General features: G+C 40.6%; 3 protein-coding genes and 3 long non-coding RNA genes across 9 annotated transcripts; 4 read left to right on the top strand and 2 right to left on the bottom strand.

The window, feature by feature from the left end:
* Window positions 1-1,967: 1,967 nt before the first annotated feature.
* Window positions 1,968-3,474, bottom strand: LOC135335644 (uncharacterized). Its single transcript, XR_010394577.1, has 5 exons — window positions 3,017-3,474; window positions 2,666-2,972; window positions 2,490-2,548; window positions 2,330-2,437; window positions 1,968-2,228 (listed from the first exon to the last, which is right to left on the bottom strand). It is a non-coding gene; the product is annotated as an uncharacterized LOC135335644 (long non-coding RNA).
* A 970-nt stretch (window positions 3,475-4,444) lies between these two features.
* On the top strand, window positions 4,445-9,852 carry LOC135335640 (uncharacterized). Of its 3 annotated transcripts, XR_010394574.1 has the most exons (10): window positions 4,455-4,921; window positions 5,010-5,068; window positions 5,140-5,354; window positions 7,925-8,429; window positions 8,476-8,584; window positions 8,634-8,851; window positions 8,907-8,953; window positions 9,246-9,327; window positions 9,369-9,708; window positions 9,747-9,852. XR_010394574.1 is itself a non-coding variant. In XM_064531197.1 (9 exons), exons 3-9 carry the CDS (start codon window positions 7,974-7,976, stop codon window positions 9,710-9,712), a joined length of 1,212 nt encoding a protein of 403 aa, XP_064387267.1. In that variant the 5' UTR covers window positions 4,445-5,068; window positions 5,140-5,354; window positions 7,925-7,973. The 3 variants fall into 3 exon arrangements, 1 of the variants encoding a protein (XP_064387267.1); XM_064531197.1 differs by lacking the exon at window positions 9,747-9,852 and having other exon boundaries at window positions 4,445-5,068; window positions 9,369-9,527; window positions 9,572-9,712; XR_010394575.1 differs by lacking the exons at window positions 4,455-4,921; window positions 5,010-5,068; window positions 5,140-5,354 and having other exon boundaries at window positions 7,538-8,429; window positions 8,491-8,584.
* Window positions 9,853-11,359: 1,507 nt separating this feature from the next.
* On the top strand, window positions 11,360-14,930 carry LOC135335639 (uncharacterized). 2 transcript variants are annotated; one of them, XM_064531196.1, is made up of 12 exons: window positions 11,360-12,377; window positions 12,428-12,723; window positions 12,778-13,002; window positions 13,056-13,149; window positions 13,219-13,301; window positions 13,354-13,430; window positions 13,484-13,680; window positions 13,734-13,924; window positions 13,972-14,110; window positions 14,169-14,333; window positions 14,381-14,561; window positions 14,614-14,930. In XM_064531196.1, exons 1-12 carry the CDS (start codon window positions 11,397-11,399, stop codon window positions 14,928-14,930), a joined length of 2,946 nt encoding a protein of 981 aa, XP_064387266.1. In that variant the 5' UTR covers window positions 11,360-11,396. The 2 variants fall into 2 exon arrangements, with proteins under 2 accessions (XP_064387266.1, XP_064387265.1); XM_064531195.1 differs by having other exon boundaries at window positions 13,056-13,301.
* On the bottom strand, window positions 11,364-15,703 carry LOC135335642 (uncharacterized). The gene is made up of 9 exons (XR_010394576.1): window positions 15,084-15,703; window positions 14,594-14,898; window positions 14,362-14,494; window positions 13,711-13,887; window positions 13,458-13,611; window positions 12,756-13,281; window positions 12,456-12,706; window positions 11,802-12,353; window positions 11,364-11,600 (listed from the first exon to the last, which is right to left on the bottom strand). It is a non-coding gene; the product is annotated as an uncharacterized LOC135335642 (long non-coding RNA).
* Window positions 15,704-16,284: 581 nt separating this feature from the next.
* Window positions 16,285-18,181, top strand: LOC135334443 (transcriptional regulator QRICH1-like). The gene has a single exon (XM_064529596.1). The coding sequence runs from the start codon at window positions 17,008-17,010 to the stop codon at window positions 17,935-17,937; it is 930 nt and encodes a 309-aa protein (XP_064385666.1). The 5' UTR covers window positions 16,285-17,007; the 3' UTR covers window positions 17,938-18,181.
* A 4,170-nt stretch (window positions 18,182-22,351) lies between these two features.
* Window positions 22,352-22,788, top strand: LOC135334442 (uncharacterized). Its single transcript, XR_010394289.1, has 2 exons — window positions 22,352-22,477; window positions 22,596-22,788. It is a non-coding gene; the product is annotated as an uncharacterized LOC135334442 (long non-coding RNA).
* The last annotated feature ends 256 nt before the right edge of the window (window positions 22,789-23,044 follow it).

The raw sequence follows: 23,044 nt of genomic DNA, 5'->3' as shown, positions 1-23,044 counted from the left end.
CATTATAGCTCCACTTCTTAATTTAGCATTTAGCAACAGATAGATTAGAACATAGATACATGTAGAAAGGGATATCCGTTGCGAGTTGGGCGTGTAATGAGCAAAAAGGGGTGTGTGCACTCAAAATGTCAGTAAAGATATCAATAGTTTGTAGTATTATGCAAACTGTGCTCTTGAGGAGACACCAGATACACTTCGACATAGGCTATTAATCTTTTAGAGCTACTATATGCAAAGTGATGAGAAAGTGAGAAGGGTTAGGGTGGTGTCAGTCAGTACACTCTACAAACCATAACAGGTCTGTTCCCAAGTGCCTAGAGTGAGTGTTGATTTTCCACCACAGAATGAAGCTGCCCCATTTCTCATTGTTCCTAACCACCTGAGCTAGCTGTCTGAATCTTAATACTGGACCTTTGGTTGGTCGATCATTGAAGATATGTACTCAAGAGAAGTATCTCGTATCCAAGCTAGCCAGTGCTCAAGAGTGCCCAAACTCAAAAAGAGCTACACTTGGATCTTATACAACTAAAATACTTTCTGCCACAAATCATCGATTAACTGTTTGTGTGTGCTGTAATGGATAACAGCATGTACTCACCGATCTCGTAGCTGGTCATGAGTTCCTTTGCTCTCTCCAAACTTACTGAGATGATCAGCCAGCTCCCTCTATGTTAGTCGTTCATTTGTCAAGCAGCCAGTCTTGTCTTGTCAGGATGGTACAATTTTGATCACGTGCCAACTCCAGAAGTGCTAATGTTGAGAAGGCGTATATTCGAAAACAAGTTCATGGGCTAGAGCCCATGGCAAAAACAGGACAGAGTTTTATTGCTAACATGTGTAAAACCAATTTGCACATGCACTATGCATACAGTATTACTAGAATGTTTGGTGAGCATCAAACATATGCGAACTTTGATCAATTCGCAAAAATAAAACCTCAATTAGTATACAATCCTTGTCAGTTAGATCGCAAAAATTTTCTGCTGATTCGCAAAGGTTTTCTTTCTGACGGGTAGTGAGTGAGGTAAGTTAAAGCCATCACAAAAGCGAACCCACACAGGATAAGATGGTGTAGATGATGAACAAGGGCTCAGAGATGAAAACATTTATTATACTAGATTTGTACAGAACAGGAAGTATATGAATATCTTGTTAACCCTTTAAACGCCTTGGGCACAGCATAATTATACTTGGCTAAGGCTCGACACTGTATGCATGTAATGTGTATGTTATATCCCAGAATTAACAGTCTTCTAAAATTAACTTATAAAAGGCTTCTTGAACACTTTTTACAAGTATTAAGTCATACTACGCTAAAAAATTACAGAGCACCATCAGCAGCTCTGTTTTTATTCTAAGTTTGTCATTCCATATTCCGTTCCATATTCCATTCCATTCCGCATTCCAGCTTTTACACTCACCCCTTAGCTACAGCAGTTTTAAGCACCTTTTCAACATAAGCATGAAACCACAATGTACTATTGTAGTAAATTGTAGTAAATTGTGGTTACTCTTTTTCGCTATTCCCGCTATAAGACAGCATTAACATAATTATGACCCTATAATCTCATAGGCACAGTACTAACCTGCAGAGCTGGTTTATGCCACTGTTCGCATACCACTGGCGAACGGCCTCAAAATGAACCAGTAAATGTTCAACACCAACCCACAGTATATACTTGTAGAATTGAATCGCAGCTGCTCTCTAAGCTACAACGAGGGCCCACACCATTTTTTGCTGCAGCATCACCACTACATGAAACAATGAAAATCCATCTGACTGCCCAAATACCACTTTCTCACATACTTTCTCACTTACTTTCTCACATACAAAAACCACCAGGTTTTTATCTGAAAATGCACTGACTTCTATACAGCATTAAGATGTAATGCATATAATTGTCAGTCAGAACTGTGCATAACACTACTAGAATTGAAACAATGAAAAACCACTCCAAATACCACAGGTTTTTAATTGCTTATGCACACACAACTGATGCAAAGTATGACTACCATCTGAAAATTAGCTATACACTATACTATATATTTACCATCTGAATTCAATTGGTTGCTAAAATGGATTTGAAAATGAAAATTGAACAGACTCAAAAAAATGGACATTGTGTACACAGTATAGCTAGCTAGCTATATATAAGGTTTTCTTCTTGCCTTCTTGCTCATTATGAGTGACGAAGCCTTTCAGTCTTCCATAAAAATATATCATCCTCCTAAAAAATACAGGATAAATAAAAAGAAAATGATGCACATTGTAACACGGTATAAATATCTGGAATCTACCGGTATCTACGGATCCGGTATATGCACTTACTTCCAATTCACTGAAAGAAAACTTCTCAGCTCGGCTGGTCTCAGCATCAGCATCTATCTTCTCAGGCAAGAAAATATCCTCAAAGTCAATGCGGCTGTACATACCTGCCTGTAGTGATTACAACACAATATTGACTATGGATTGAAGTCGCCACACACACCTTTAACTTTCTTTAAGTATGACCCTTTCCCTCCCTGATGAATCAGAATGACAGCGTCACTGAAAAAACACAGATACATACATGTATTAGGCAGTAAAATATTACCATGACTGCTGCTGTCCATGGTCTACGTACAATACAATAATTATTGCACATGTATATAATATAGATATCACCTTTATACTGTCAACCAGAGCCTTGTTCACACTCCAAAACGAGTCAATGTTTGAATAAGGCATTTCATCATCCAATTAACACCTCACCGGCACTAGATGACTTTATACAAGATGTATTTGGATTAGAGGTCTTTCTTGGGGATAATCTGGTAGTGGGAGGCCTGGTAGTACTCTTGAGAGAAGCTTTCTTTGGGGAGTATTTAGCACCTGTTTTCCTTGCAAGGGTAACAATGGAAAAGGAATGTACTTTTCTTGCAAGGTAGCACCTGTTTTCAAGAAGAGACTTGCCTTTCAGTGCTTCGATAACCTACATGTATGTATGGTCAAACGAAGTATAAATGGGGCACATACCCGATCATGAATGTGATTCCTTTGGGCAGGAGTCAGCTGCTTCAAGGAGTCAGCTGCTCCCCATACTTTGGCCTCTCTCACAGCCACATGCTACACATAAAATAAATTTGAAAACTTGCAATAGGGTAGGAATGTTCCTTGCTGCAGGTGTACGCTTCTTGACCAGGTAGTCTTCGGCTATGTACACACACTGCAAAAACACTTTTGTTATTTTAACACAGTTTGCTACCGGACAAAAAGTTCGTCAATTTCCTACAGTTATTGTTATACTGACAAGTCATAGTCTATCCAACTAATAATAAGTCTATCCAACTAATAATAATATGTAATTATAAAGGTAGTTTTGTCATTAAATAATGTGTTATGACAATTATAGTTCCATGCAAATTATAGTTCCATGCAGCTAGTCTAACTGGATATGGTTCAAGTTTGCTGGCAATCTGATTGGTGCTGCATGATTTTCTGCAGCAGAATAGATAGGGCTGAAACCCGTCCCCTCATGGGGACGGGGACGCCCATCTAATGATAGGCTGATCCATAAAAACCATAAAAAAAAATTTTGGATTTTATCTCACCGCTGGCCGAGCATTTAAAATGATAAAAACGGGTGAGCGTAATAACTGTGGTTGTTATGGCAACATGTTGGCAACACATGTTGCACCATTTTATTCCTGGCATTCTAGAATTTACAGACATTTCACTTCACTGTTAATTAAGAATCTGACGGTTAAAGGAGATGATTTCCAAAAGTGTTATCAGAGATACAAAAGAAATACAAAAGAAAGGGGATCGCCCACGCCCTATGTAAAAGGACTGACATCCGGTGAAGCACTCCGTGTAATTATTGCGCTCGCAAATAATTACATGGAGGACTGCGCTACGGTTTTGTATCTCTGGTCTCCTATCCACTACAGATCACTCAGGGCCTGGGAGATACTTGAGAGAAGTAAGCTTATACCACTGACAAGCTCTAAGTCCGTTGTCTTTACTCTATTTCCCTCCTGTGAAGTCAAAACAGCAAAGGACATTGCTTGACTTGGTTATTATGTATCTAAGTGATGGTTTCATGCTATAAATAAGCTGTACTGTTCAAGCAGTATAGTCCTTTAAACTGCTTTAGTATACTTTTAGACACACCACGAGCCTGCGACTTCATAGTAAAGCATTTATTTGTCTAGTAATAGTGGCTGCATGGCTTAGTCGACTTTTTAGAGCTAAATTCTGTTTACTTTTTAGAAAATTCAACATTAAAAATGATGTTTCTATGTACAGCACATTGTAGTGTACAGCACATTGTAGAGCAGTTAATGAGCATGCTGACTATAAATATAATCCTTTGTAGTTTTAGCCACGCCCTATAACGCGGAATGCTTCACGCAACAATTTCGTAAAAATTTCGTTTCCATTTGTGTGTAGTTTCCATTTGTGTGTAGTGACAAGTTAGCTGTCTTCTCTGTACTTAGTGCTAGTGTGCGCCAAAACTTACCTTACCCTGCTCTCTATCTAGAACCTAGTGCACATGCGCAGGCCATTAAATTTCTAAGCTGAACTCAGCATTTCCCTGGGACTTGAGCTCTAAATCGCTCAAAGCACTCTGTAAAAGTTTGTCCACATTGTTGCACCTCTTTGTCTCACAAGCGTCTCTTCTATGATAGTGCCACAAATCAGTGGATTAAGAAAATTCGCCTCACTACTGAAGACCACCGAAGGGAGCTTACTTCTACTGAGCAAGCTATTGAAGAATGTGCTTCATTACTGACGAACATGAGGTAGCAGCTGGAGGTGCAGCTCAAGCTGATAGTCCTCCGCCATTAGTAGATTTTGGAGATGACCCAAACTTTAGCCAAGATAGTGATGGCTATTTTGAACCAGACACTGGATTATTAATACCAGCAGAAGCTGAAGGTAAATAATTGTAGGACACGTGCTTTCATATGTTGTGGGACATGTGTTTTGCCTAGATGTATATACTCTATTGATTAATGTTCCACAGGCAGTGCAGAGTCAGTACGGATGAGATACATTCGAAGGGTCAGGATCTCGATGAAATTGGTAAGATGTAACAAGATTCCATACTGCGGCATACGTACTTGGCTGATCAAAATGTGTTCTCAACCCTGCAGAATTATGGGATGATAATGAAGACAACTGTGACGAGGGTGTATCTTCCCACACAAGAAGCGTTAAGCTCATTCTGTCTACTCATGATATTGTATCTCTTCAAACACTCCCCTAATGCATCCAGCTTCTCTATCTCGGCGCCAAGCCGCCAAGCACATCAAGTTCATGGCAACGTCACAAACATAGATCAAGGAACCAATTCCTCACTTCGGTGGAGGTGAACGATGTAACGATGTAGACTCGCCAGCCAGTCCTTCCTCGGACTGGCCTACCTGAGAGTTGTGCCGTTACCTAAATCTGGTAATGACAATGTCATGTGACATTCTTACGCGCACAGTATTGTTTCTTTGTGGTAGAATGCATGAAATAATGGACCAAGCAGACAAATCCTCCAGTGACTTTAGTATGTAGATGATTTGCTGGAGAAAATCTTTCAGTAGCCAGCCACAAACTAAGCGAAGGGGAGGAACCCACGCATGTCAGACATTATAAACCTACAAACCACATGATGATGTCATACATAATGCCACCGGCACAACTCTCAGATAGACTCAGAGGAAGGGGACGATGATGGTATAGTCTATAGTATCACTATAAGCTAACTAAGTTCACCCACGTCGTATGTTTTTGCTGCACCGTATACTATATGATCTTAGATCCCATTTGAGTGTATGGCTCTGGGCTACAAACTACATTATTGTACATTGTACATTGTATTGTGTGTACATTGTATTGTGTTTACAAGAAGATACACATGTTATTTACACATGTAATAACATAAACATTATTGTAGCTAGATGCTTTGTAATTATAATAACAGAACTAGAATGAAAGAGAGTTTCCTTTGTTCGAAAGATGCTCAGGCAGTGTAGTGTGCTGTGCTTTTTTGCTGCAAGGCTGCATGGGGGAGGTTGTATTTTCCTTTCGCTTAGTATAGGAGCTCTGGGCCTGCAAATTATATCTTCCTATTATATCTTCCTTTCGCTTTCCTTTCGCTTTGTGAGGAGTAGTACGAGCCGCTCGTTTCTGGAAAGTGTGCTGGGCGGGAGAGGAGCTGGATGTTTCCGTTTTGTGGGTGGAGCTAGGACTATAATTTTGTCTATCAAACTGAGGTGGAGGTACTACAGATTTAGTAGAGACACAGAGATGCCAACTTCAAATAATTATTAGTTTAATGAAGCAGTTGGTCTAGTAGCTGATTCTAAATCAGTTAGAACATATGCATTCGTCCCTCATCCCTCGGGCTAAAGCTTTGGGATACTATATCACCTCTTGCCCATGTTCCACCTGCTAGACTATGCATTTCATTCATCAAAAACACTTCATTTTTGCGCACAGTTAAATAGCGTAGTCATCTTTGACTAAACGAACCGTATGCTGTGCTGTAAAAATCATGTAGTAATTATTTGATTTTTACAAGCCAGCTACTTTACAAAAACAGTTATTCCGTTGTAAAAAACTGACGAACTGAATGGGTGCATGGAAAAGCATGGTCTATACAAGCATGGTCTATACAATAATAATATTAGTTTCCTACTGATGATGACCAATGCTATAGCCAGCTCCACGTTCAAACTGCCATCAAGGCATAACACCATCAAGGCTATGCTACTCTTACCTTAATAGTTCTAGCATTGACCTTATGACGTCACTTGCAATGAATAACATTAATAATCTCATACATGACCATATTGCGTTACAGAGACATGATCGATATACACCCAGAGTTAACTACGTTGCGTTACAGGTTCGAGCACAGCCAGAGTTTGCAAATGTTTCCAAATTTGAGCTCTCTACACCTAGGATTTCACAGTGCAGTTAGTTTCCTAATAGTTTTCAACTAGTCCTCTATAGTACTATACAATGTATATAGACTACCTGCAGCACCAGTTGAACCATCTCCGGTAGGTTAACCAGCAATTATTGCTGAATCAGCTAAAACGCAGCCACGCCACGATTTTTATGTATGTGTAAAAAATTAGTTCAGCTACTTACCTTTTTTAGTTCTAATTCCGGAGGTCCTTTCAGCTCTAAATTTTTAGTGTAGTAGGTAGCTCAAAGGTTTGTGCAGACTATTCAATCGGGAGGAAAAAAGTAAGTTATTAGCTTTTACATTAGCTTTTACATCAGCTAGCTGAATGAACAGCTCCCTCCCGATTGAATAGTCTGCACAAACCTTTGAACTACCTACTACTACACTAAAAATTTAGAGCTGAAAGGAAGGTTTAGACTTCCGGAATTAGAACTAAAAAAGATAGCTAAACAAATTTTTTACACACAAAACATATTAAAAATCGTGGGCGTGGCTGCGTTTTAGCTGATTCAGCAATAAATGCTTGTCCCTTAACCTACCTGAGATGTCCACGTACACACACACTATAGACACACACACATTGTATTACTATATTATAACGATGCTTTCCATTACCACCTACTACATTACCACCCAAGAGGTAGGGTATCATTTGGTTGTTTTGATAAGGGGCCTCTGGTATGCCCTATTGTCACCAGGTATCTCTTTAGAACTGCACAGCTAGTGTGAGTGTGATACCAGGTATCTCTTTAGAACTGCAAAGAGCAGTATGGTACCTTCACTGTCAGACATCAGACATCAACAAACTTTCATCGTCGCCGGACAGTCACTTCACCCACCCAGTTCGGAAACCTTTTCCCAGTGGCTTACTGGAATACCGGAAGAACCTAAGCACTGCGGTACTGGGTTTAGGTTTCTACATAGCGTTTCATTAGAGAAAAATCGGCTGAGCTAGCCCTACCACCACCCTACAGGTGACAGGTGACAGGATCCAGATATCTGATCTAGGCTGAGTTGGTCATCATGGCTTGGAGAATGAAGATAAAACTTCCAAAGCTGCAAATAACTCAAAGGCAAACAGGTTCAGCTGTGAGAAGGTCTGTTACTCCCAGGGGTCTGCCGAAGGCCAATCATGAGACTGAAACAACAGTGAAAACAAGCACTGATCATGAAGCCAATTCCATCCGGATTGACACCAGCACTCTTGATCAGAATGAAGACGTGGAGAACCAGGGTGCACGACGTTTGCATGAGATAAAACAAATTGCTAATGCTGAATCGTGGGGGAAAATTAGAGAGCATCTCTTAAAGGCTGCTGTTGAAAGTTCTATTCTTCCACCTGGCCAGTCTTGCAGTGTGTGCGCTAACTGTGCACAGTACAGATGTGTTGATTGTGGGCCTACAATATACTATTGTGAGGCTTGTCTCGGAGATTCTCATTTGATGCGCAACATTTTTCACTGTGCTGAAATCTGGGAGGTAAGGATTGATTTAATTGTTATGTTGAGCCTGGTTACTTTTACAGGATGAAATGTACAAGCCAATAACTATCGAGGGCCGGTGTATTGATGTCTCTCCTAATCACCAATGTTCCACAAAGAAGGCAGTACCTCTTTGCTGTATTGACACAAAAGGTTAATTATACCAGTGCCATTCATCCAGTTACTAGTAATTACAATGCAGGGATTGAGCACAGAATCCAGTTTTGGTGTTGTGAATGTGAGACTGTATGTGAAACAATGATACGAGCTCGTCTATGGCCAGCAAGCCCAAGATTCCCAGAAACAGCATTCACTTTTGAGCTACTAGACTGGGCCGAGTCGCTTCTTCTGGAATGTCAAGTAGCACTTGGTGACTTTTGCAGGTCATTATACTTTAATTGCCCACATTTAGTGAACAAGGTGTGTGGTATGATTTGATGTGATACTTTCATTACACTGTTTTTGTTTCTGTTAGAGAAGAGACATTTATGCTTCAATGATCGACGCTTTTGAAGAATACAGGTGCTTTTTATTAACAGCTACACTGTAAAAAATGAAGTGCGGTGACTGCACTTTTTCATTTTACAGTGTATATATGCCGTATAGATAGCGGGTTATTTTCGGAAAATTCTCATATTTTTCGTATTTAGAGCATTAATCGTATGCGCAATAGAATGTATGTTAGTATAATTATTCTAAGCTGTAGAATATGAATTAGGTAGAGTTCATACGAAACATTGCTATAATTATGTTACATTATGATACATGGTCACATTGCCTTTCTATGACATACTGACTGTATGTCAGTATATAGGTATTTGAAAATGGAACTCCGGCATATGAGTTTTGTGAGCCCAAAGCTTGACAGTGGCAACATCTGTCCAGCTTGTCCAAAGGTAAGTTGAAAGTACTTGTATTTCTGATCACCTTTCCTTAGAATGACGGAAGCCTTTTCATTTCAATGGATGCTTTGTTTGGTCTACCCCGAAAAAAGTCTGCTGGGAAGAGCCACAGGCCTCCACTTCATGACTCTCTATTTTTTAAAGATCAAAGCAGTGTTGATGAGTATGTGTCAAATTCTTCCGAGATTAGGGGAGTATGTTTATCATTAATAAATGCCAGTTACTGTATCACACACAGACTTGTAATGATTTCCTTGCTGGAAGTGCATTGAGATCTGCAAATAGATACTGTGCCCTCGATGAGACAGCTGTGTTTGGATCTGCCTGTAGACATGAATTTCCCCTCATGTTTATCAATTTGAAGCATGGTGAAAGGTGAATGTACCTGAACTCTATTTAAAGTAAATTTTCAGGTTGTCATATGCAAAGTGGTTGCTGCTAGAAATGGTTCAGAATTATCCCACTCAGAAACTTAATATCATGTATGATATTGCTTGCAAGCTCCATAAAAACTTATTGGTGAGTTGTACAGGATCAATTATGGAGGTACATATATCCATTTATTACGGTATTTAGAAATCAGAGTGTTCTGAAGTCTTAGAGAAAATTTACCTGTCAATTCCATCGTTTCATGCATTTGGTCACAATGCACAGTACCAGGTAACGTGAACATTTCAACCCTTGTGTTATGGTGTGTGTATTCATTACTTACTAGGCGGCTTATGGACCTACTCGACGAATAGAGTTAGGGCTCTCAGATGGTGAGGTAATGGAACGTTTGTGGTCATACCTGCGATGGTTTTCTCGAATGATTTTCTCGAATGACGAAGGAAATGCGACCATCTCACCGGATTGATGTACTCACTCACGCATTGTTGTTTTATGGATCTAGAACGAAGCAATAGAACGAAGCAAAAATTAGGTTAGAAAGTATTATATAAATCATAATAATTGATGTACGTTTATGCAGGGACTTTGCTGGCTAACCGCTGGAAAAAGGCAGAAGGGCTTAAACTTGCTGCGCAAAGTTCTTATGAGCAACTCACATCCTCTTTACCAGGTACTTACGCGTATATAGCCTCGGTCTTCCTGCCGAGTTATAATTATTGGAACGGCAAACAAATTATACGAAAACTCGGCCTGGGACCCATAAAACTATTAATGTCAGGTGTATTAATTATTCTTATGTATATAGAAACTGTCACTGAGGACAATGTGAAACAGTGGGTTGAAGAGGATAGAGTTCTTATCTCTTCCTGTGTTGTGGCGAATTCCGGACAAGCTGACTGGAAGATCACCTATGTTCAGCTGCTGCACACTTTGTGTACAGAAGATCTGTCAACACTGCAATATATAAGGTGGCTTGCAAGCATGTCTATTTTATGTACCTTTACAAAACTATAGACTCAAGAAACAACTAGAGGAATTTGAAAAAAAGCACGGGATAGCTGCTCGCTGGGATACCAGTGACCCCCAGTACATTGCAGCAAGATCAATCGACTTGAAAGAGAAGCAGCACCAATTGCAGCTCTCACTTTGGTCTACTGTTTGTCGAAGACAGTTTCTTGTGAAAACAAAAGCAAAGTATGCAGGTATAATTATAATGACCCCCATGACCTGCATGTACATATATACAATGTGATTTCCCTTATACATCACCGCTGTTTCAAGACCTCCACTTAGTTTGTAATTAGAACGGACTGCAATTCAACGAAATATTGAAAAGTGGGTGTGGTTTTTGAACAATTTTATTTCCTGTTTTGTGCAAACTTATACCCATAGCAACTTGTTTGTTATTCATTGAAGTCACATGAAAGTTATATGAGTGTCATGTGCACCCTGTCATCTACTGAATGACACTAAATGCGCATAACAACAGGCATTTAGCTGCGCGTGCGCAGCTAGAAACTACACTGCACCTGTTAAAGGTATCAACTACAAGTTGTAAGTGGATGTTTTGATAGCTACTCACTGACTACCAGAGTGTTTCTTTGAAGTGGACAGTTTCAACAACAACAGGTATTGGACAAAATTTTTTGGCAGCAACAATATAGGTCTGAAACATGACACAAATTTACGATATTTACACATGCACATTGATATATAATGAACAAAAACAGACAATTCATTTGCATCAACCTTCAGGAATGAGTCAAGAACATCTTGAGGCACTTTGCAGGCACTGCAGGGTTTGTGGATCTCTCTTTAAGAACAAGAAAGGTCCCTCAGGTCGGAGATATGTCTGCTCTGACAGGCACGACGACCTCCTGGAGGTGTTTGGAATAGATGTAACAGATGACTCGGATTTAATGCACCCTAAAACATACTGCCACCCATGCAACAACATAATATATCACACACACAAGAAGGCCAGTGATGGTAAACTGTACAACCCCAAAAAGGTGATTGCTACGTGGACTGATCACACAGAAGATGATTGCCCCGTGTGTACGAGCATTAAGACTCACAGTGTTGGTGGGAGGCCGAAGAAGCAATACAAACCTGGCAGACCGGCAAAAGGCTCATTTCAGTCAGCCATCCAGCACATCAAGCTGATAGCTCCCTCCACCTTCTGCGAACAAGACACAGTACTACCGTCGCAAGGTTGTTTTGACTGTCCTATCTGTAAAAAGATAGTAGACAAACCTATAGAACTCAAGACGTGCGGTAGTCTTGTCTGTGCAGATTGTCTGTGCCAGTGTCTACAAGAGTCTCAGACGACATCATGCCCTTGTTGCCAATCAGGACATCTTGATGATCTTGAAGCAATACAACCTCCTTCCGAGATCACTTTGAGAGCCTTGGGAAGCCTTGAGGTCACGTGCAGTGTGTGCAGGAAACACGGGTGCTTAAAACACCACAAGGCCCACCATGACAGCAAGTGTGCATGCACACACTTCAAACCAGCAGCCCTCAGCCCTTCAGACTTGTTAAGCAGACCTGAAGAACTGTCCTTGTCCCCATTTGAAGAGAAACTGAAAACTGTCCTCATCAAGCGCAGTATGCGCAACTCCAGCATTCTGGAGGTGAAGACAGGGGGACGGGTGAGAATAAAAACAATAATGACATAATTATAATTATATATTTTTTACAGCCTCTCAAGCTGATGCAAGTCAGCTCACCTAGCGTGTCCAGCGGCACTGCAAGCCAAACCACCCTGAGACGGCGCAGTAGTGAGCTGCAGGACATCAGGAAGAGAGTGAGCGGTGGTGCGGAGGTACAGCAGATGAGCAACGAGGTCAAGACTGCAGGGAAGGAAGATCGGGATAAGTTGATAGAAGAGCTGAAAAAGACGGCAGGGTGCTTCCAGGTTACGTTTTCAGTCAGCCAAAGTTTAGGTATCCAGTCTGTTCTCATGATTCCCAGGAACAAGCTGCGGATCATGAAAAGGTGAATATGTTATGTATGTATATATGACTTACCTCTTTTAATTTTTCCTTCTAGAATGTTAGGGTCCAGTGTAAAAATAGCGTCTGAGAAGAAGATGCGGGCTGAAGCTAACTCTCTCATAGGAATAGATAATCTTAAGTGTCAGCTTGTTCCCTTCACATTTCCAGTCAAGGATGGCCGGCACACTGTGGAAATTAAGAATGTTCCCATGTGTTATACACCACATCTCTGGGAGAAGATCCAACACATTCTTAATTCCAATGATGACGATGAGAGAAGGTACAATTTAATTAACCAATTAAGAGACTGTGCAAACATTTTATTCTTTTTAGAGTGCACCGGCTTACTTGGCATGAAGGGAAGATACCTGCTGACGAGATCTGGGTCAAGTTGGGTGGAGATAAGGGAGGAGGGAGTTTTAAGATGGTATTTCAGATATGTAATGTAGAGCATCCTAATTCCCCTGTTAATACCTGTGCTTTTTGTGTTTTTGAGGCTCCCGACAACGTTACCAACTTGAAGATCGCACTACAGAGGTTCGAAGATGAGGTGGACAGCCTACAGAGCAAGACATGGAGGTACTAAGCAGAATATTAAAAACTGAATGTTTTATAATTGTAACGTGTACAGAGGAAAGACAATCCGAGTATTCCTTAGCGGGGATTATGAGTTCCTGTGTAACATATATGGGCTGTCAGGTGCTTCAGGTAAAAGGAATAACTATATACACATACCTTACTTTACGTGAAATTCTGAACAGGTCGGCACTGTTGCTTGTGGTGCTTGACAACATCAGAACAGCTAAGGAGCCCGCCCACTACTGTTCAAAGCAGAAGCACTGCCAGTATGGTCACAGACCACCACAGCTTCATTGCAGCCGGAGGGATCCTAAAGAACGTCAAAAGCTTCAACAATTGTGTTCGGGAACCTTTTTTCAAATGCATCCCTTTGAATCAAGTAAGATCTACATTGTTAATTCACACCCACCTTATTCCAAAATGGAAATGCAGGTTTGCCCTCCAGGACTGCACATCAGTTTAGGGATTTTTTACCGGCTCTTCCAATTGATGGAGGATGAATGTCATGTGCTTGACAATGCAGTCTCATGGTTTGAAGATAGTCGCGAGAGGGGTGGCCCTTCATACTCAAACTTCATGAGTGACTCTGTGAGAGAGAGAGCCCTCAAGGATGAGCTAGACAGGTGATTAAATTTACATGGAACACATAAAGCAATAAAATAATGTATAGGGTAAACGAAGAAGTGGCTCAACTCAATGACCTGGTGGCCTTGCTCTGTGTGTTTGGTGAAGGTGAGGAGGAAGACGATCCTCGACTCACAGCACTCCGCTCAGAATTTGAGGAGAAAGCTTCGCACGCGAAGAAGCTTGTGAGTGATAATTATTATTAAACTAAGACGATGAGTTATGTACATAATTATGGATTAGGATGCTGAGTGGACTAAGATTAACGAGAAAACAGCAAAAGGGTACAAGAGAGAGGACGGACCTTTTGTTAAGGCTCTAGATGCTGCTCTAGAAGACTTCAATGTTCGGAGACAAACGTACTATGGTGGCACGTTTGTGGGAAATCACGTAAACCGGACCCTCCAGGTACGTTATTAACTAAAAACAAACTTACTTTGAATATCACTCTACAGGTGAGGAACATTGAGAAACTCTGCAATGCCGTTGTACTCAGAGCAAGCAGTTATGAGCCGTCCATAGTTACGAGTGCTGAGAAGATCCAGCGGAAGTTTTGTGTCACCCTAACTCTATTCAGCAAGTGTCACAATATATATAATCAAAATATGATCACACAGGAGGAAATTGCTTCCCTAGGTAAATTTAAATTGTGTAAAATGACAACGTACCATGTAAATTTACTCCAAAGGTACTCACATCTCCACCTTTATGACATTTTATCGGGAGCAATTTCCTCAAGCAACCGTCATACCAAAGATGCACATGCTAGAGAAGCATGTGGTTGATTGGCTGGACCAGTGGCAGGTGGGAATAGGACTCATGGGAGAGCAAGGGGCTGAGGCGATCCACGCCTATTTTAACAATTTAAAAGTTACATATCGCAACATTCCAAATGGTGTGGAGAGGCTCCGATGTATGATGAAACAGCACTATGTTTACATAGCACCATCCACCATTGCATGCAGACCTCCACCTGTAAAGAGGCAAAAGAAGAACGATAACTGATTTTATTTATTTGATTCCTCTACAACATGATTGTGTACGTGTACAGACAAGAAAAAATACATGTTAAAAAGTGTTGCTTTGAAATAGTTAAAACTCACTTACAAAAATTTTGTCCCATTTAAGTCGCCTATCAATAGGTACCTAAGAGCTTACCTTTTCAAATAGTAACGGTTGCTAGTCTTGCAAAACACATTCTCCGGCAGTGGTACTTTTTTGCCAAAGACACCTCACATGACGTCTACAATGATGTACTTGTACAAACCAATACAGCTTGTGCTGGGATTGATCAATTTTTATCAAACTGGTATCTAGGGAAAGCATATGCTCTATACTTCCACACAGTCACATTTTTCACATACTTAGGAACCCCCCCTCCACAATGGGATGCTCTAAAACAGCCCCCAACTTCCACTGGTTTGTGGTTTGGTGGAATGTATTATCTTGTCATAATCATGTACTACATCCTGATAAACTAAGTGGTGAATTTTCATTGTTGTGAAACAGCGGTGACATACATCACGTAGATGGTCAAAAGATTGCTAAAAGACTTTGCAAAGGAATTTCCAAAGAAACGAAAAAGGTCAATAAGATCCTCTCTGAACACCACCACATTTCTCTACAATTGGACCCATCATACTCAAAGCCAAACATCTCACAAGTTCTTTCTCCAGACAGCACTGTGTGGCAGCAAAGATTTGATGGAGCCCTTGTATCTACACATATGCCACAGTGTGTAAAACGGGATATCATCGAAGCATACTTGTTGAAAGAACGATGCAACAAAGAGCAGTGTCTCCTGAAAATCGACATGACGAATGTCATTAGCTACTGGCAAGAAAAGGCTTCATGCATCACAGCTCTCATTCTTGAAACAAGTGGATGCTTTTAAAGTAGGCTGTGTGTCTTTTGAAGAAATGTTTGGTTGAAGTTGAACATAACTGTTCCAAAGTGACCGTACTTTTTTCTAATATTCTCGAAAACTCTGAAAGTGTTGATTTAGACTCAGAGAATGATAGTTCGGACTCAGAGGATGATCGTTCGGACTCAGAGAATGATCGTTCAGACATTGATGTAGATGATTAGATTATTTCTATGCAATCGTTGCATGCATGGTTGTTCCACTTCATGATCACATGCACGTCACTTGCAAATAATATGCTGTTGTCAGAATGTTTAGTATGAATGCACATAATTATACAATAGTTTGCATTCTTCAATGAAGTGATCAACGTTCTTTAATTATTATACATAATTATGTGTAATTATAAAAAATACACACTGTATAATTGTTATAGTTTTATGTATTAGTTAGACCATGTGTAGTAGGTTTCTTAGCTGGATAGTAAACCTGAGGGAGTGTAGTGGCTGAGGCAAGCCACTAATTGACCCGAGGCGCAGCCGAGGACAATTAGTGGCTTGCAGAAGCCACTAACCACTCCCAGGGTTACTATCCAGCTAAGAAGCCGTACTACACATGGTCTATCTCGCTTAGAAAATGCATTTTTAAGGTTTAATGAGATTAGTTTCATGCAAAAAAGAGAGTTTCAAGCTAGTAAAAAGAGATGTCTTTCAAATTTAGAGAGCCCAAAGATTTTAGCTCAATGTGCCACGACTGTACTGGTCCTGGATGTACCTTTTGTAGTTGGAGAGCGGAGCACCCCATCAGACTTAATTGGGAGTCAGTTTTTGATGAACCAGATGACCGTATCGTTGGAATACAAGTAACCAGCTCCCAAATGGGCGATCCCTACAAGGCCCTGTCAACGCAACAAACTGACGAGTATTTGAACCAATTTGAAGAAAATCTATTGGATTTCCCTCCGATAAGTGATGATTTGCTCACTCAAGTCGATATTTAATTGATGCTGCTATAACCAATTCTCAAACTGCAAGCTTTGACTCCACTACTGGTACTACTTCCACCACTGCTGTCACTGCTGTCTCTACTACAGCTACAGTTTCTCGTTACGCTTCCCCAAAAAAACAAAAATATATTGATAGTATTAAGAAAAGCAGCATTCCGCAAAAAACTAAGAGTTGTACACAATGGGCTGTCAAGTTATGGATTGACTGGGCTATGTCAAGAAATAAAGCGCTACTAGCTGGAGAAAACGCATTCAGCACCTCTATCAATGACCTAACAGTGGCAGAAATGAATTTTTGGCTTTCAAGATTCGTTTTAGAAGTAAGGAAACAAAGATGTAAACAACCTTACCCTCCTAACACTTTATACCAACTAATTTGTGGGTTACAGCGTCACCTCAAAGAGAATGGAAGGCCAGACGTTGACCCTGCCTTGCACGACTTTCGAAGTACTCTTGACGGTGAAATGAAACGCTTAAATGCTACTGGGAACTATGTCAGCAAAAAGCAAGCTCAGCCGATTACATTAGAGCAAGAAGAGGTTCTCTGGGAAAGGAAGCTTCTAGGGGACCATACCCCGAATGTTCTACTAAACACATTAGTGTATCAGTGTGGACTTTTGTTCGCTCTACGCAGTAGCAATGAGCATCGTCGCTTAAGGCATTCTCCAGCACAAATTCAGCTTTTTGAGCCCCCAGGGAATCGTCCTTATTTGGTCTATCAAGAAGATGTCTCTAAAACAAATCAAGGAGGCCTGGCCGACAGAAAGAAGAAGCCAAAAGAGGTAGTTCAATATGCAAACAAAGACAGCCCACATAGGTGTGTTGTAAGATTGTTCAAGTTGTATAATTCCAAATGTCCTGAGAAGAGGCCTAATAATGCGTTTTACCTGACCCCTTTGCGCTCACCCAAAGGAAATGTATGGTATTCTGTCACTCCCCTCGGGCATAATCTTCTCTCTAAAGTTGTTTCTAATTTGATGCAAGATGCGGGATTTAGTGGTCATTACACTAACCATTCTCTGCGAGCTGCTTTGGCAACAAGATTGTTTGATGCACAAATTGACGAACAACTCATCATGAGTAGGCTGGCCATTCAAGCACAGACGGGGTCAGAGCATACAAAAGGGCTTCCAACAAGCTGAAGGAAATAACATCTGACGTTCTTAACACGAAGTCTGTGCCAAAGCGAAAATGCCTTGATGATGTGCGATCTTTTGCTGAGCCTGCTGAACCTGTTCAGAAAAGCAAAGAAACCGAAACTGCTCAGAAGACCATGCTGCCTACTATTTCTATTTCTGGTGGAACTAATATAACAATCAATTTGTCTTCTAATTAATTTTGTGCTTAAAAATGATTGTAATCTGTCTGATTTTAATTATATTCATGCATCTGTGGTTTTAGTTAGAAACCTGTGGGTACTAGTTAGAAACCTGCTAGCAGGTCACTAACTCAGATAGTGACCTGCTAGCAGGTTTCTTAGTTGGATAGACACCTCATTAGCAGTGGCCACTTCAAAGCTTGAATATGCAAATTTTGTCTAAGATGCGATAGTTTGTACCTATAGAGTGTAATAGTATACTGCCATGCAATAATGCTGTTAAATGCTTGCAGCTGATTATGCTGTACTTTGTGTCTCTTAATTATTCCATGTCATGCATGTGCATATTAGTAGCTATCAAGTAACCATTTAATCACAATAATTATGACTTCACATTCATGGCATATAATTATTTCTAATAGATGTAGCATAATAATATTCATGCATGCAGTACCATACAGTGTCAACATCACTATAACAGTACATACTAATCAGTACACTGGCTTGAACAAAACCATTTGCGTTTCTGGAACGACTCATCGGGGCTAATACCCACACACTTCTTGTGGAACCACATTTTACAACTATCACATCTAATCATGGGTTTACTTCGATTATTTGGCTGCTTGCAATGGCAGTACAACTCAACCGTAACAATTTTTCGATAGAGGTTAGATGCAGGTACTCTCCTTTGACGTGTTTGAGGGAAACAATCTAGGTTCCCTTTAATAAAACCATCCTTCAAGTGTGTACGCATCAAGTCCACATTTCTATGTGCTAAAAGTGGATCAGTGCTATGTACCAATTCCGTGGCATACGCAATGGCAAACACACCGCAATCACTACAATTTAGCTGCTTTTGCACGTTCATTAAGCAAAACGTAGCAGACCTTGTTGAGCAACGCCAGAAACTACAAATTTGTTCAATTGTAGCAGAGCTGATGTCACTGTACATACTGTCGTACACTTTCAATGTACTGGTATCGCACCACACATTACTAACTGTTACCCAATGAGACTTGCCAACGAGGATGATCTGTACAAAAGGTGTTGCCTCGTCAATGATTTTGAATGAGGTAGCCCTTTGCTCAAAGAGGACATTTTGCCAGCCGCTCAACTTATTGTCGCACTGTGATTTCAGCATAATTTGTGCGGCATTGATAATCCGATCATTCAACCACTCTACACTCGACTCCAAGCAGACTTTGTCCTCCTGTTGTAACGTGAACATTGGTGATTTAATCCATGCTTTCATACAAGGCTTTACAGGACTGTCGCTGATTTCAATAGTTGATTGGTTTTTGCTGGTAGTATCTGTCTTAGCTTGGAGAGCTTTTTTTTCGATTTTTTTTTTGCTTTCTTATCCACTGGTTGTGAATTAATCTCAATTGATTGGCATCGACAATTATTTAATAATTATGGTTCAATATTAACATAATTATAGACTATAATTATATATATTATACATGCATGCATGCAGTGAGATTTTATATACTGGAAGGATAATAATTATGATGATGCATGCCTGCCATGCATGCAGTGCATGCTGACTCACCAACAGTGACAACAGCATGAAGCCAATTTATTACTTCTGGTGTGAATGCTTGTAACACATCTGATGTTCCCACAATTTGTGTGTACTCCATCCTAAGAGCAAAACCAAATCCACGAAAGCCAAGTTCATCAAGTTCATCAAACTGTAAATATTAATAAGAGTCACTGACACTGGAGCATCTAAAACCTATTATATATACAGGACTGGGGCACTTAAAACCTTACACTGCAGTGCTGAACTGGGGCACCTAAAAACCTTACCGCAGTACTGGACTGGGGCACCTAAAACCTTATTGCAGTGCTGAACTGGGGCACCTAAAACCTTATTGCAGTGCTGAACTGGGGCACCTAAAACCTTATTGTAGTACTTGACTGGGGCACCTAAAACCTTATTGCGCAGTATATACTGCATGCATGGACTGGGGTATGGACTGGGATATGGCCTAAACCTTATATATATATATACTGCAGTACTAGATTGGGGCGCCTAAATTCTTACTGCAGTATGCATAAACTGGACTGCATGGGGCACCTAAAACCTTATAATTATACTGGAGTACATGCATGGGGAACCTAAAACCTTACTGCATTCAGTACAGGACTGGGGCACCTATAGAACCTACTGTATATAACAGAACAACTTGGCTGCATGATTCTCTGAGCTGCATGCGCATGCACCAGACGAGTATATAACTGCGTAATTATAGGGGGTAAATTTGCCGATTTGGCGAATCAAAGTGAGGGTCGACAAAAGTGAGGGTCGACAAAATTAAAAATTGCCTAGATACGCAGTCCCAGTACAATTTTATCGTACATAGTTATAATGATCTCATGATCGTCAAATTAAAAATCGGCAATAATACTTCAATCGCCAAACAATATAATTATATAGGCTCCCCAAATTACCCGCTATATATACGGTATGGTTTTATAATTAGGTGCTCTGCGTGGTTCAAATATACTTATAATGTGTGCTGTATGCGTATATACACGTATATATAATTAACATACCAGCTTCTGAATCTTCCCAAAACGTTTCTCAGCTTCTTTTAGGACACCTTTATGGGAGAGTCGCTCATTCGTTTCAGAACGTTCTCTCAGAGCTTGTTTCTCATCGCTAGACAAGTTATTATAAGCTTCACTGGCTTCCTTGTTAAAAACACCTGGATTTCCAGCGGTTGCAATGGCACTCTTTCCACCTGTGTGCATGCATGCAGAACAATAGAGTCAGAACAATAGAGTATCTTGACAATGCATGTGTTTGTATGTGGATGTCATATACATGCATGTATATATGTCTAGACCATGTATGCATGACGCTAATATATATATACCTTCAGATTTTCCGAAATTGGTGCCATGGCCCGCTTGACTTCTTCGGAATGTTGTACTGATCAGAGGGACCATATTCATCCGCATCAATGCCACCATGCTTAATTTTCATGTTTTCTCGGCGTATCCAGTTCTGTTCAACATCCATGAATCAATTCATCAAAAATACTACGTACTTCACTCAGTGAAAAAATGGTAATAAATCTACCTATAGATCTGCATAGTACATGATATAGTAAAAATAAATGTACCCTTATCTGCTTCTCGTTGAGGCCTGTACGGTCCTTTGCCATTTCCAGGAATGGTTGCTTTTTTTTGCCCCAACCTGTCATACCCTTTCGGTACAGCGACAGCAATATTGTAGTTGTTGAAGTGGAGAAAGGGGCACATCTTACAGCCTCCATAGAAATAGTCACAGGTAAAACCGACAATGAGTGCAGTGAAAGAAAGGCACCTTGATGGCTATATCTACATGTGGTTGAATAACCCTTAAAAGTCTTCTTTTAAGTAAGGGGAGGGGCTGGTCTGCATGCAGAACTTAGCCTCGATCCCAGCCCTTTCTCAATTGAGAGCGGCCTGGAATCGAGGCTATTGAGAACCTAAACCCAGTACCGCAGTGCTTAGGTTCTTCCGGTATTCCAGTAAGCCACTGGGAAAAGGTTTCCGAACTGGGTGGTCACTTTTGTCATCAGGAAGTTTATCTCGGTCATCGTTGGACAGTGACCCACTTCCAGCACACTGTTGACATCAGAGAGAAGGTGGGGCTCTGTGAACGATCTGCTAATTCTATTTTAGCTACTTACACTCTAGCTATACTATACTACTTACCAGAGTCACACAGTGAGCCCTCTCCTGGTCTTTCACCGCCCTGGTCCATAGCGCTAGCGTCTAGGTCCATGTCCTCGCGGTATCCTACTATCTCCTCTCCTTGTCAGCTGTTCAAGCACATCGGCACAAGTAAACAACGTAGCCATAGCTTCGTGTGGTAAGATGCTGTTCGAAGATGCTGTTCGAAGAGCTGTATACAGGAGTTCGAGCTACTTCCTAGAATAGTTTAACCTTTTCCCCGCTTTAGCCGACTATAGTCGGCATGGCTACTGATAAATTTCAAAAAATCATTGTGCACACTGTGTTGGAGCTATGCACACACTGCAGGTACCAGCATATGCACATTGAGCTGCTCTTCCACCTGGTATTTTTAATATTTTGCTTCGAGGTACGGTTCGATCAGAATTGTCGAAAGAAAAGTGACCGTTTTGTAATTGCTACAAGATCTTTGTAGTGCAACGTCAGGGAGGTTCTAGGTTCTAGGGAAGCTACAGAGTGAGAATATCGATGCCTATGGCCTTGTAGAGTGAGAGGACAGTGACTGGGATCATAGCTAGGTAGGAAACTTCCTTTCAGAGGTCAAGCTAAAAAGAAAGAGCCTGAGAATCCTGAGGAAGACGCACTTGAGGTGGACCATCTTCCTGAACCTGGTAAGTCACTATAGAGTAGCATTTGTAGTCTTGATAGCTTCACTATAGGTTTGTTTAGGCTAGTTAGTACAACAGTGGACATCATAAGCCACCATTAAACTTGTAAACCTGTGTGTAGGTGAAGAAAATATTTCCCGGGAAAAGGGCGTCTGCCGATAGAACCTCAAATACAAGTTTCTGCAGATCCTGATTGAGTCCTGAGTGAGCCATGTCACTGTGAGAACATTCTGAACACTTATATCATGTGTTCAGTCACTTCGTAACATCATACAATATTGTTTGTGTACATAATTGTGAATTTTTGTTAACAATTATTATTTGTGGGGTGGTGGTTGGTTGCTAGGCAACAATGATGATTCCATGAATGCGACAGGACCGGTTCTACCTGTGGAACTTTGTTACAAGTGTTTTTAATATACGGTTCATGAGTTATAAATTTTTTAAACAAAATATGCGAATATTCACTTTTAATTAAAGCAGGGAAAGGGTTAAGATCCTGGAATTTTGATTGCTTTTTAAACGCCCACTAACTACTTCCTGTATAGCTTCCGCAGTAAAATTGTGCTG

The sequence above is a fragment of the Halichondria panicea genome, chromosome 4, assembly GCF_963675165.1.
Source record: "Halichondria panicea chromosome 4, odHalPani1.1, whole genome shotgun sequence".
Taxonomy (NCBI): domain Eukaryota; kingdom Metazoa; phylum Porifera; class Demospongiae; order Suberitida; family Halichondriidae; genus Halichondria; species Halichondria panicea.
The sequence above is the reverse complement of the archived record's forward strand: the minus strand, read 5'-3'. Positions and strand labels throughout refer to the sequence as shown.

Excerpts from the sequence above, each read along its gene's own strand:
- LOC135335640 (XM_064531197.1), top strand. The coding sequence starts at position 7,974 with ATGGCTTGGAGAATGAAGATAAAACTTCCAAAGCTGCAAATAACTCAA. Across the intron at positions 8,852-8,906 it reads GCCCACATTTAGTGAACAAG|AGAAGAGACATTTATGCTTC; the intron begins GTGTGTGGTATG and ends TGTTTCTGTTAG. Across the intron at positions 8,954-9,245 it reads GACGCTTTTGAAGAATACAG|GTATTTGAAAATGGAACTCC; the intron begins GTGCTTTTTATT and ends GTCAGTATATAG.
- LOC135335639 (XM_064531195.1), top strand. The coding sequence starts at position 11,397 with ATGACACAAATTTACGATATTTACACATGCACATTGATATATAATGAA. Across the intron at positions 13,003-13,055 it reads AATGATGACGATGAGAGAAG|AGTGCACCGGCTTACTTGGC; the intron begins GTACAATTTAAT and ends TATTCTTTTTAG. Across the intron at positions 13,431-13,483 it reads TGGGCTGTCAGGTGCTTCAG|GTCGGCACTGTTGCTTGTGG; the intron begins GTAAAAGGAATA and ends AATTCTGAACAG.
- LOC135334443 (XM_064529596.1), top strand. The coding sequence starts at position 17,008 with ATGTCAAGAAATAAAGCGCTACTAGCTGGAGAAAACGCATTCAGCACC.